The sequence below is a fragment of the Martes martes genome, assembly GCF_963455335.1.
Source record: "Martes martes genome assembly, chromosome: 4".
Lineage (NCBI taxonomy): Eukaryota > Metazoa > Chordata > Mammalia > Carnivora > Mustelidae > Martes > Martes martes.
Window position 1 is genome coordinate 97,604,493 of NC_137891.1, and position 12,801 is coordinate 97,617,293.

Genomic DNA, 12,801 nt, shown 5'->3' on the forward strand with positions numbered 1-12,801 from the left:
TAATGCATGTTGAGATTATCTTATGTTTTCACAGACCCCTTTCCTCTCTACTCACTATAGGTGCTCTCAGGCTGCTCACAAATGCAGTGTATCTGCCTGGGCCTGAAAGCTTTTGAGTTTTGAAACCCAATCTCATTTTACAGTGGAAGAAAGTGAGGTGTGCATGGGTAATCATACAGTTAGTGTTAAAATCTGATCCAGATCAATGTATTAAATATTTTACCGTGTTGCTCTATGATAAAGTCTGCTCTGTGCAAGTCCCGGAGGCATGTGATTTCAAATGAGACGTGGCGTTGGCTCACTAGGAATTTTCTATCAGCCTATTGCTTGTGAGCATGTTTCCTGTCTGAAGCAAGCCCAGTGCCTGAACTTGCAATCCACAGTAGGTTATGAACAAATACATCAGCAGTGGGTTCTTCTAATGCAGTAATGCCACCTCTAGGGAGGTTAAAACTGGTACTGCTCTGGGACCCAAAATTCTTGCAAGAAATGTAATTAGAAGGATGTACCTGGGAAGAAAGATGCAAAGAATTCTCCATCTAGATGTGTGGGAGTGATAGTGGTGAATGGAGGAGTACGTTTCCTACATCATTGCATCATTCCCCTCCACCAACACACAATGGAATTGATCTTATGGAGTTGGGTAATGTCTGAACTCTGGCCATTCCTTTCTCTTTCTGTTGTGTTTCTCTCATGGGAAACACAGCCTTTTCTGTCAAAGGGGAGGGAGCTCAGCTCAGCCCCAATTCACCTGCATCCTCATCCCTACCCCTTCAGCCACGGTTCCTGCCTCGGTATCACCTCTATTCATGCTCTGGTGGTTGGCCTCAAGTACACAGAGCAAAATCTTGAGATGGAGATATAATTGCTAGAAAGTTCTCAGCACCGAGATACACCAAATTCAGGTTATCATGAGTAACCTGAAATTCATCAGCAGGGACTAAACGCAGCCATGGGAACAACATATGGTATTGGTAAGGCCAGAGCTAGCAATTCTGTCTGCTCCTGGATTCTAGAAAATAACACCCAATAGAAGCTGTCCACAGCTTATGGTCTGTTCTGCCTTGTCTATCGTTGTAGGACAGGGACAAGATTTATTAATATGGGAGTGTTCCCCACCTTGCAATATGTTACTCTGTCCCCACCACACTAATAAAGATCTTGCCTGTCTGATTCTTGTATCTTATGTGGTCGAAACTGAAGGTCTGTGGACAGAAAAACAGAGAGAGAGAGAGAAAGAGAGAGAGAGCAAGAGAGAGAGAGAGAGAGAGAGAGAGAGAGAGAAAGGAAGAAGATGCTAGGGAGTCAAAAAATGTAAAAGGAACGAGGAGCGAACGAGATTTTAAAAAAGCTGGAAGGTAACAGGGAAGAGAGAAGGGGAAGAAACTATGGAAGAAACTATGGATGGGAGAGGTGAAAGTAGAGATTTGGAATTTGAAGTTTCTTGGCGGAAATGTTCCACAGCAACATCTTGGAGGGGAACGTGGGGTGAAGATTTTGAGAAATGTTGCCTATGCTTACAAATCAGAGACTTTTTAATGTTCTGTAAGCGATATAAAGATTGGAATTTCTCTCTGTTTTGGGCAGCTGTAACGTGGTTTTTAAATGTGAATTCAAGTCAAACAGAGAAAGTCAAGTATCATATGGTTTCACTTATTGGTGGAGCATAACAAATAATAGAGAGGACAAGGGTAGATGGAGAGGAGAAGGGAGTTGAGGGAAATTGGAAGGGGAGGTGAACCATGAGAGACTATGGACTCTGAAAAACAACCTGAGGGTTTTGAAGGGGCGGGGTGGGAGGGTGGGGGAACCAGGTGGTGGGTATTAGGGAGGGCACAGATTGCATGGAGCACTGGGTGTGGTGAAAAAACAAAGAATACTGTTACGCTGAAAATAAATAAAAAATTAAAAAAAAATAAATGTGAATTCATGCAGAAAGTGGCCACATGGAACCCAGCCTATATTTGTGTTTTACTTGCAAAACATGTTCTGAGTTTTCTTTCCATTTACTACTTGTGCCATCATCACTAATGAAATATCATTAATTTATTCATAAAGTATTTATTGAAATCTCTTTGTGTAGGTAAATTCTTCCCTGATCCCTGACACCTTTCTACATGTCCTCTGCCTACCCTCCCACCCGCTATGAGAAGTCATTACTCCTCCTTCCCTCCCCCCACAGCACTTTCTATGTCTGACGTTTCACTACACATCGCACTGTACGTACCCATGGCACTTCTGTCTCCCCAACTCATTATGATCAAGAGAAAGAGATTGTTCATTTTTCTCTTTAAGTCCCCAGATCTGACATGTCTTGTGATAACAAGTCCTTAGCAATGCCTGCTATACAACCAAATTCACGGTAATACAAGTGACATAGAGACTGTTACAGGAAAAGGTGCCTGAGAGCGGCAGGCAAGAGGAAGGTATCACAAAGGAAACCCTGTTAGATTTCACCCTGAAGCATGTGTAGGAACTCACTGAGTAGAGAAAGTCAGAAAAGGGATCTCATGCAGAAACTGGCCTAAGGACAAGCACTGAGGCTGGAGAGAGTTTGTGTAATTGTAGAGCAGCAGGAAATGCCAGCAGGTGGACACAAGGTACCTGGAGGGGATAGCAGGAGAGGAGGCAGCCAAGGTGGGCTGCGGTCAGATGGGCAGGACCTTGTGAAATGTCCGGACTTGATTCTCCCGCCAAGGGGACCCATATGGGTTTTTGTGGAGGAGAGACCGATGATCAGATATTTGAGGAAGAGGACTCCTGCTGACAGGGCTCCTCTGCTGTTCCCTAGCCTTCAGCTGGGGTCCCCCACGTTCTAGCTTCCGTGGAGACTCAACTTCAGATAGAGGCATATCCTTTGTTCCTGGTAGAGCTTCTGCTCTAGAAGTCTGTCCATTTTCCCAGGCTCATAGTCATGGCTGAAAGACCTAAACAGAATGAAAGACCCCTTTGTATCTCACCCCTAAATCTAGAATTTAGAGCCAACCAGTAGTGGTGAGGTCTTGGCTTCCCCCTTTCTTAGTTCCACTTTGATCCAACTCTTACTATGCAAATGTCACCAGAAATCTCAAAATCTGCTTTTTGTGCCATGATGGTAGGAGTTTTGATTAAGGCCTGCTCCCACGTGCCATTCACCATCAAAGCCATGTGCAGAAGAATACTATCTTGTTGAGAAGATTTGGTGTGTAATGGGTTCTCTGAACTTGGCCACAGCAAGTGGGGGCTCTGCCAAGAAAATAGGCTGGGCAGTTGGTGGGGAGTGGGGCTCAGGAATGGACAAATGTAGACCCATAAGCAGGCTTTAGGCTGGATTTCTGGTACTCTGCCTTCTGCAGCTGTTCCCCTTCCACAGAGACACGGAGGCCCCTCTAGGCTCAGACCTTATGTAGAGGGCCTGGGGCCCCAGGCTTTGCGCTGGACGGCAGCCGAGATGGGATAGTGCTGCTTTGAGCTGCTAAGTCACACAGACCCTAGCTGTTTTGTCTCTCCAGCAAGGAGCAGGGAGCAGAGATCCAGGCCCCAGCTTCAATGGGCCAAGGCTCAGTTTGGATTTTTCCATGCCATTTCTCTCTTGTCCTGGCTTGTCCCCCCACCCCACCCCCCTGCAGGCCCTTAGACTTCTGCTTTTTCACACTGTTGCTTTCTCTCCCATTTCCATGTGCTCAAGGTCCAGAATATAAAACTGAGGCTCCCTGTGGGTTGCTAGAAAGTGCTAAAGGAACCACGTAAAACATTTCCAAGTCCTAGAGGGCGTGTTCCAGCAAGTCAGGCATTCCCAGAATGTGTCTACAGCAGGACATTGCTTCTGTGGCTTCCAGACCAGGAAATGAGGTTATTTTGATTCCTGCTGTATTCCCAGTCCTTGCCACTCTTCCTGACAGATGGTAGGAAATCAATTTACATGATGACTGACAAATGACATAGGTAAGGTAATGGGAAGTGGGGAATTTCTGATCCAGTGAGTTTAATATCAGTCTGGGAAAGGGAACAAATTCTTGACCTGCCCATTGCATGCCAGAAACTTGGAAACTCAGAAATCTGGACAGTCTTCTTAAAGCTTTCTTAAGAAAAAGTTTTCTTAAAAATAAATGTTTACCCTGCCTGTCAGTACCCTCTGAGTGTAGCATGCCCATGAATAAGTCCAAGGTGGTCATCCAATCCAATCCAAATTGGCCATGCAGTCAATGGAGAGGCCAACAGCCCCTGTCCCCAGGGCTCGTGGTAGAACACATAAGACTGGGAATTAGAGCGTGCGGACAGAGACCCATGAGTATTTCAGTAAAATGGAGCCACCGCACTGAACATTGGGCAGGACCCCCCAGGCCCATCTACATATGTACGTGACAAACCAGCACATGGACACAGAACACTCTGATGTAGTCTTTCTGTTCTCACATAGGAGTTAGGAGCCCCTTCCCTCCCTGGGTCCCATGCTGGCAGACAAGCAAGCACAGCAGTGCAGGGGGGGAAGAGCAGCCCTGTCCTCAGTCCTAGATCCGTGGTCAGGAGGGGTGCGTGAAGGTAGTCACAGCACCTCAATTGTAAAACAGGCTTAGGTAGGCCACACGGTTCCGGTGCTTTCTGAAGTCCTTGTCGGTGGACAACTGCAATGAAGGAATATTGTCTGGGTCAATATTCTGATGCGAACTCTCTGCCTCTGGTATTCCTGACTTGCAAAACAGAGGTGCACATTAGAGCTGAAGCCCACCCCATAGGTACTTAGTCTTAGGATTCTGTCAACGTACAGCTGCTCTCTGTCATCTCCCTGTGCGGTCATGCTAGGACTTGGTAAGTCTCCAAAGTATTCCTGGTAAGCTTCTCAAAAACAAAGATTATGCATTTGATTCCTGAATGTTACTCAGAGGTCTAGCGTGATGATGTTGATACGTTAGGCATTTAACAAATAGTTGTGGAATTAACCCAAATTTCCTCTTGAAAAACAGCACCTCTGGAATTATGATAGCTCACGTGGGTTGAACATTTATTACATTATAAGTACTATATTAAATGCTTTTCTACATTAGCTTGATCTTTAAAACCTTATCAAATTCATTCTATTATAATATCCATTTTTAAAAAAGGAAAACTGCAGCTTAGAAAACTTGCCTGAGATCACCCAGCCAGCAATATGGCAGCTAGTATTTGAACCCAGGCAGTCTGTCCCCTGAATCCATCTTCTTACCAGAATGCTCTACAGCCCCCTCATGATCTGATACTCTAGTGGTATATGGAAAGAACACTGGCTTAGGAGTCACAAGATCTAGATTCAAGTTGTCAGCTTGCACAGGTCACTTAATCCATCAGAGTCTGATTTCTCTCCTCTGTCACCAGGGTATAATTGTCCTGTTTTTGCACCAGAAGGTTATTTGCGGATTAAGTAAGAAAATGTGACTTTCGTTGGTCATAGCCACCTTTAAAAATCTAATGAAACTGGGCAACTCTCCAAAAGGATTCTCATATGCATATCTGCACAAAACTGCACATACATATTCTGTCAAGGGAGCAAGGACTTCCTGAAGCTCTTTCTGGATAAGAAGCTTGATACAAATGAAAGTACCAGAGAGAGGGCTCTACATAAATTCAAGTCTTCTTACCTCAGCTTTTAGGGTTCTTTTCTGTAGACATGGAACCTGAGCCCAGTCTGGAGATCCAAATTTCATTGGCCAAGTGATTTTAGGGGGTGGCTTCATCTCCGGGTTGTATGTGCCAGGGCTAGAAATAAAAATTTAAAGCATCATGTGTAATGACTTAGTGACCATATACGAACTCCATCCGTACCACAGCTATCCCTGAACTTGGCCTAATTCTTTTTTTTTTTTTAATTTCTTTTCAGCATAACAGTATTCATTGTTTTTGCACCACACCCAGTGCTCCATGCAATCCGTGCCCTCCCTAATACCCACCACCTGGTTCCCCCAACCTCCCACCCCCCACCCCTTCAAAACCCTCAGGTTGTTTTTCAGAGTCTGTGGTCTCTCATGGTTCACCTCCCCTTCCAATTTCCCTCAACTCCCTTCTCCTCTCCATCTCCCCTTGTCCTCCATGTTATTTGTTATGCTCCACAAATAAGTGAAACCATATGATATTTGACTCTCTCTGCTTGACTTATTTCACTCAGCATAATCTCTTCCAGTCCCGTCCATGTTGCTACAAAAGTTGGGTATTCGTCCTTTCTGATGGAGGCATAATACTCCATAGTGTATATGGACCACATCTTCCTTATCCATTCGTCCGTTGAAGGGCATCTTGGTTCTTTCCACAGTTTGGCGACCGTGGCCATTGCTGCTATAAACATTGGGGTACAGATGGCCCTTCTTTTCACTACATCTGTATCTTTGGGGTAAATACCCAGTAGTGCGATTGCAGGGCCATAGGGAAGCTCTATTTTTAATTTCCTGAGGAATCTCCACACTGTTCTCCAAAGTGGCTGCACCAGTTTGCATTCCCACCAACAGTGTAAGAGGGTTCCCCTTTCTCCACATCCTCTCCAACACATGTTGTTTCCTGTCTTGCTAATTTTGGCCATTCTAACTGGTTGAACTTGGCCTAATTCTTTGAGAAAAGTCAACTGGGCATGAGAAAGCCCAATTAGCTTTCTAATGTGGGGCAACTGTGGGGTTTCCTTGCCTCTTAATGTATTTCTGATTAGCTGTGAGTGTTACAGATATTTAGTCTTGGGATGCCTGGGTGGCTCAGTCAGTTAAGCTCTGCCTTTGGCTCACGTCATGACCCCAGGGTCCTGGGACTGAGCTCCACACTGGATTCCTTGCTTAGTGGGGAACCTACTTCTCCTTCTTCCTCTCCCACTCTCCCTCTCCCACTCCCACTCCCCTCCCCTTATCTCTCTCAAATAAATAAAACTTAAAAAATAAATATATCCAGTCTTGACATCCCAGTTAAGATTAAAATTGATTCTAGTTTGAAAAATATTTCTGCAATCCAGTATCCTTGGCTGAGATCCCAGGAGGGGTGGGTGAGAAAAGAGTCTACCACCATCGTGAGTAAGTACTGCCCGTGATTTGAAACTGGGGGTAAGAGAGTGATGATCATTCCATCAGCAATCTCAGGATAAGGAGGCAGAACCAGTTAAAGTTTGACTGAGGTGGCATTATATTATAATTGCCTTTGTTCATAACACTTGGTCTTTGGTGTAGACTCTTTGCTGTGTTAGAAACAGTACTTAGGGGCGCCTAGGTGGCTCAGTTGGTTAAGTGACTGCCTTCGGCTCAGGTCATGATCCCAGGGTCCTGGGATCGAGCCCTGCATTGGGCTCCCTGCTCAGTGGGGAGCCTGGCTTCTCCCTCTCCCTCTGCTGCTCTGCCTGCTTGTGTCTCTCGCTCTCTCTGTCAAATAAATAAATCTTAAAAAAAAAAAAAAGAAAGAAAGAAATAGTACTTAGAATCAACACGGGGGCCAAGATTCAACACTTCCACTTCCTTAATGCAGCCTGGAGAAAGTTACACTCATTCACTGATCCCTGCATTTCTCATGAACAAAAAAAGACCTTGACTCTCTGCCCCGCAGTTCCACCCATGCTGAGTGGCTTCCTGAAACACTGGGTCTACAAGGGCCACGTGCTCAGCCCCGGCCCTCCTGCTCTGTCTTCAGTTCCTCTCTGCTCACCACACTCTAGCCACACCAGCCTCCCCCTTATTCCTCCCACACGTTCCTCCCCAGCCTACAGCCTTTGCACTTGTAGCTCCTCCTTCCTAGGAAGCCCAGGCCCAGATCTTCACAGGCTGGCTCAGTCTCGTCATTCAGACTTCAGGTCAAGTGTCATTTCCCCTAAAGACCTTTCTGGATATCCTTGCCAAAGTGGCACCATCCATCCCATCACCACCAACTTATTCACTGTCTTCACAGTGCATCACCGGGTCACCACACTGCCCAGTATGCCTGTGACAGTCCTAGCTCACGGCTACTGTCTTGCCATAATTAGTAAGCTCAGTCTCAAAAGGGTCACTGTCTGACTGCTAAATTATATGGTAACTGTCCTTATTACACTGATATTTTTTTAGTGTATTTGCTTCTCATCTGTCCAGATTTGCCGGTGTAATTTGCAAGGAAAGAGGAACCTTGTGCGATGGGTTTAATACAAAACCTCTGGATCCCTTGGAAGTGCCTGGCACATTGATAACTATTGGTTGACTGAACCACTAGGATTTAGAATTCTATAATGCCAGAGATCTGGAAGGTCAGAGGTTGGCTCTTAAAAGATGGATAGGTTGTTGCTTATTCAGCTGGCATGGTTTGGATGGAACCCCTCCTTTGTGCATCCTTTCCTATTGCTGTTTGATGAAATGCTCCAGAAGAGAGGAGACATACCCAGGGTAAGAATTGTCCTTTGAGTATGTCTTAAATCGAGGCAACAAGGCATTGAATGGAGCAAAATTTTGTTTGTGTATTTGCTCCTGAGGATGTGCAGCCTGGTACACGCCTGGGTAAAGCATCGTTTCCTGTTTGTCAGAAAAAGATAAACATGTTAGAGGGTGAGATATATACATATAAAGGCTTTAATTAAAGAAAACCGACTCATCCTCTTTCTGTTCATGTATCAGCTATAGTTTTACCACCCCAGCTATAGATATAAGGCTACAGTAAGGAGAAAACCAAGATAAACATGGGATTCAGCTATTGAAACACACATACACTGAGGCTGTAGAAAGAGATCAGCAGGAGGTAAAGGACCAAAGTGACTTGATGCACCTGCTGCCCCCACCATCTCACTCGGAGTCTTTTTAGAGCCAATACCCCTCTCTTGGAGCTCCAGGGTCAGAAAAATATCCAATAACTGATTAGGATCCTGTACTCAAGACTTTTAGACTTGAAATCCAATCCCACCAAAGGGTTCAAAAGTAGCAATTTGTTTTTTAAGTGGCAAAATAAAAGGATACATAGAAACAAAGCTTTGGTACTTAAACATAAGCTGTGTCGGCCCCAAAGAAATGGTCTTGATACCATTTCTTTCAAGAACTGTTTTCCATGGGGTGCCTGGGTGGCTCAGTGGGTTAAAGCCTCTGCCTTCGGCTCAGGTCATGATCCCAGGGTCCTGGGATCGAGTCCCACATTGGGTTCTCTGCTCTGCAGGGAACCTGTTTCCTCCTCTCTCCCTGCCTTCCTTTCTGCCTACTTGTGATCTCTGTCTGTCAAATAAATAAATAAAATCTTAGAAAAAAAAAAAGAACTGTTTTCCATGCTTCCAGGACTTTCATACACGTTTGAGATGCTAACCCCCAAACGTTCCAGATAGACTTCTTCATAGTGTTCATCTAAATATTTTTCTTGAATTTCAGGGCACATTTTTGGTAACTTCACACTCTCCCCACTTTGTTTCCCAATGCAAATACATGTAGCAACATGGATCACACGAAAATCTAAGCACATTCAAGCCATTTCTAACCTTGTTGATCGCCTTAAACCTCTCAGCTGTTCTGGCACCAAAAGTATATCCTTTTCTACTGGTCGGGATCTTAGAGAGGTTGTATGTCAATCCATATACCTTCAGGTAGTATATTTAAAAAAACAGAGAAAGAAAGAAAGGAAACACACAGAAAATATTACAGTCATCAAAACAGAGTGAACTCAAAATGTTCTTATCTGACTCTTTTGCAGAAGTTGCTCTTTCTTTTTTGACTCCTCTGTGTGAAGACCATAGCAACAATTCTGTAAGGAAGGCCGGTATACCCGTCTGCAAAGAAATGTGGCTGCCTAGGCTGAGTAAATGACATTCCTGTGCACTCCAGTGAATCCCGTCCTGTAAGCCCCACAGAGCTGAATTTGCCATAATCCCACCCTCAGTCTGATGACCTTTCACAAACTGATCTAGCAGGACAGCAACATTCCCAGTTTGGACTAATGGGAGGCATTGGTTCAGAGGCTTCGGAAGGTGGGGATTGAGTGGAGACTATATAGAGGACTATATGAAGAAAGGCTACAAAGGCTTGCATTTGGAGGGTGTTGGAAGTGGGGAGCAAGGGTCTTTTAATTTACTACATTGGCCCTGACAACTGGTTGCAGAGGACCAGGGCACCTTCTCATGTTGCCAGCCCAAAGATCACAAATCCCATCGAATTTTTCTTCCACGGAACCTGGGTATTCGCAGACAGGACGCTGAGACCCACCCAGGGGAAGGTGTATACTCACATCTTCTGCTATGTAACATCCAGGCCCTCTGTGGGGCGCTCCTCGAAGAGGGAGAAACTTGTTCCCCAACAAGTTTTGGGGGTGGTAGTGAGGAAAGAGCTTCCTCTGTTGACGTGTACCAAAGGGGTAGTTAACCAGCGACTCTGAAGATCAAGAAAGAGCAGAAACTCCACGTGAGGAAGTCCCCGGGGTCTAAGTGAGCGCCCTGGGGGCACGTAGGTTGTGGGGAGGCAGAGACAGGACTGTGCCCGATCGAGAACAAAAACCGGACCGAACCCCGTGGAAGGTACGGACTGCGTCCCCTCCGCCCTCCAGCCTCTCCACTCTTCCTCCTCCCTCTACCCTTGATTCCTCCACCCCAGCCCCGCGCACCCGCTTTGCCGAAACACATCGCGCGCGTGGCCGGGCTAGCAATTGTGTACCGCGTTGCTAAGGGAACGCAGGGGAACGGAAGGGGAGTGGCTCCGCGCGCGCCTGCGTAGTGGGAGGGGTCTCCGGCCCTGCTGAGTCCGCGGCGGAGAGCCTTGTGGCCTGTGGCTGGGCGCAGGTGGAGGGTTTGCAGGACCCGCGGCTACGGCGGCTTCGCCAGTGAGGGATTGAGCAGAAGGGCTTTGGAAGCTGGGCCACCGGGAATGCGCTGCTGAAGCGGGACACTGGGTTCAGAATGCCCCGAAATCTGGACTGCCAGGATCAGGGACTAGGAAAACAGAGCCCCTGCAGTGGTGGCGGGTGGGGTGGGCTCCCAGGACAACGCCTGCAGCCGGGGAACTGGGGACTAAGTGAGCTTAGCCCAGACACTTCCCCTATTAGGCCCCTCTTAGACCCGTTTTTTCCGCAGGTTGCCCCCTTCTACCTCCAAACGTGGCACGCACGAGGCTTTTTATTTATTTATTTTAATATTGTATTTATTTATCTGACACAGAGGGAGGGCAAAAGGCGGGGAGCAGCAGGGAGAGGGAGAAGCAGGCTCATCGAGGAGCCCGATGGGGGGCTCAATCCCAGGACTCTGGGATCATGACCTGAGCCAACACCTAAGGACTGAGCCACCCAGACGCCCCAGGCACGAGGTTTTAAAAGGGTTGGAAGCCTTGAGTAGAGCAGGGACTGCAGAGGAATCACAGAAGTGCTTAATAGTTGTAAAAATCTTGGGCAGGCACTTAAATGTTTAAGTCCCAGTTTCCTCATCTCCAAATTGGGAATAATAATAATTCCTCTTTATTGGGTAAGGGCAGGATTGAGAGAACAGGATGAAAGCAATCAGGAAGATGACAATTGCAAGGTTTTTTTTTGTTTTGTTTTGTTTTTGTTTTTTTTAGTGTGTGTGTCTACATGGGTTTTTATTGGTCTATTTAAAAAAATTTTATTAATATATAATGTATTATTAGCCCCAGGAGGCAAGTGGTTATTATTAAGATGGTACTCAGCCTCCTCAGGAGCACTCCCATCCTAACCCAAAAAGAAAGGTCACGGTGTATGTTGACTTCTTTACCTTCTTTACATTGACCTGTCCTGGATATTAACACCATCCTGTTTTCTCTTGAGTTTTGGATGGCTTTAGGAGTTATCAGAGGTGGGAGGCAGCAGACCTACAGTGTGACTGTAGTCCATGTTACCCTTTGGCCTCTAAAGATGACCTTGGGATCCGCACACACCCTGGCTTAGAACTGTCCACAGTGATGATTTCATACATTTAATGTAGAGTTTCCAAAAGAGGTGATACTGAGTCCTACAGGATATTTTGGAAACTTGAGGAAACCTTTTGCTTGTTAAAAATTAATAAGTGGGGGACGCCTGGGTGGTTCATTGGGTTAAGCCTCTGCCTTCGGCTTAGGTCATGATCTCGGGGTCCTGGGATTGAGCCCCCGCATCGGACTCTCTGCTCAGCAGGAAGCCTGCTTTCCCCCTCCTCCACTTGTGATCTCTCTCTGTCAAATAAATAAATAAAATCTTTAAAAAAATTACCAAGTGAACACTCCTGGTGACTACACCAGGGAGGCCGGACACCTGCAGCTCATTGTCCCATCACACGGTGCATTGTCATGTGTCCTACATACCATTCAAATGTCCTGCTGGACTTTACAAAAATAATTTGTTGTACCTGACTTATAGGTAATAACACCGAGAAAATTTTTTTATAAGAAATAATGCATACTGTTGGTGGGAATGCAAATTGGTGCAGCCACTTTGGAGAACAGTGTGGAGATTCCTCAGGAAATTAAAAATAGAGCTTCCCTATGACCCTGCAATTGCACTACTGGGTATTTACCCCAAAGATACAGATGTAGTGAAAAGAAGGGCCATCTGTACCCCAATGTTTATAGCAGCAATGGCCACGGTCGCCAAACTGTGGAAAGAACCAAGATGCCCTTCAACGGATGAATGGATAAGGAAGATGTGGTCCATATACACTATGGAGTATTATGCCTCCATCAGAAAGGACGAATACCCAACTTTTGTAGCAACATGGACGGGACTGGAAGAGATTATGCTGCGTGAAATAAGTCAAGCAGAGAGAGTCAAGTATCATATGGTTTCACTTATTTGTGGAGCATAACAAATAATATAGAGGACAAGGGGAGATGGAGAGGAGAAGGGAGTTGAGGGAAATTGGAAGGGGAGGTGAACCATGAGAGACTACAGACTCTGAAAAACAACCTG

At 45.9% G+C, this 12,801-nt stretch overlaps 1 protein-coding gene across 1 annotated transcript; it reads right to left on the reverse strand.

Moving 5' to 3' along the window:
• Positions 1-4,535: 4,535 nt before the first annotated feature.
• CIMAP3 (ciliary microtubule associated protein 3) lies at positions 4,536-10,534 on the reverse strand (the record flags this gene model as incomplete). The annotated part of the gene is made up of 6 exons (XM_080801625.1): positions 4,536-4,604; positions 5,595-5,712; positions 8,326-8,456; positions 9,401-9,499; positions 10,144-10,286; positions 10,516-10,534. 6 exons carry the CDS (start codon positions 10,532-10,534, stop codon positions 4,536-4,538), a joined length of 579 nt encoding a protein of 192 aa, XP_080657751.1.
• Between the last annotated feature and the right edge of the window lie 2,267 nt (positions 10,535-12,801).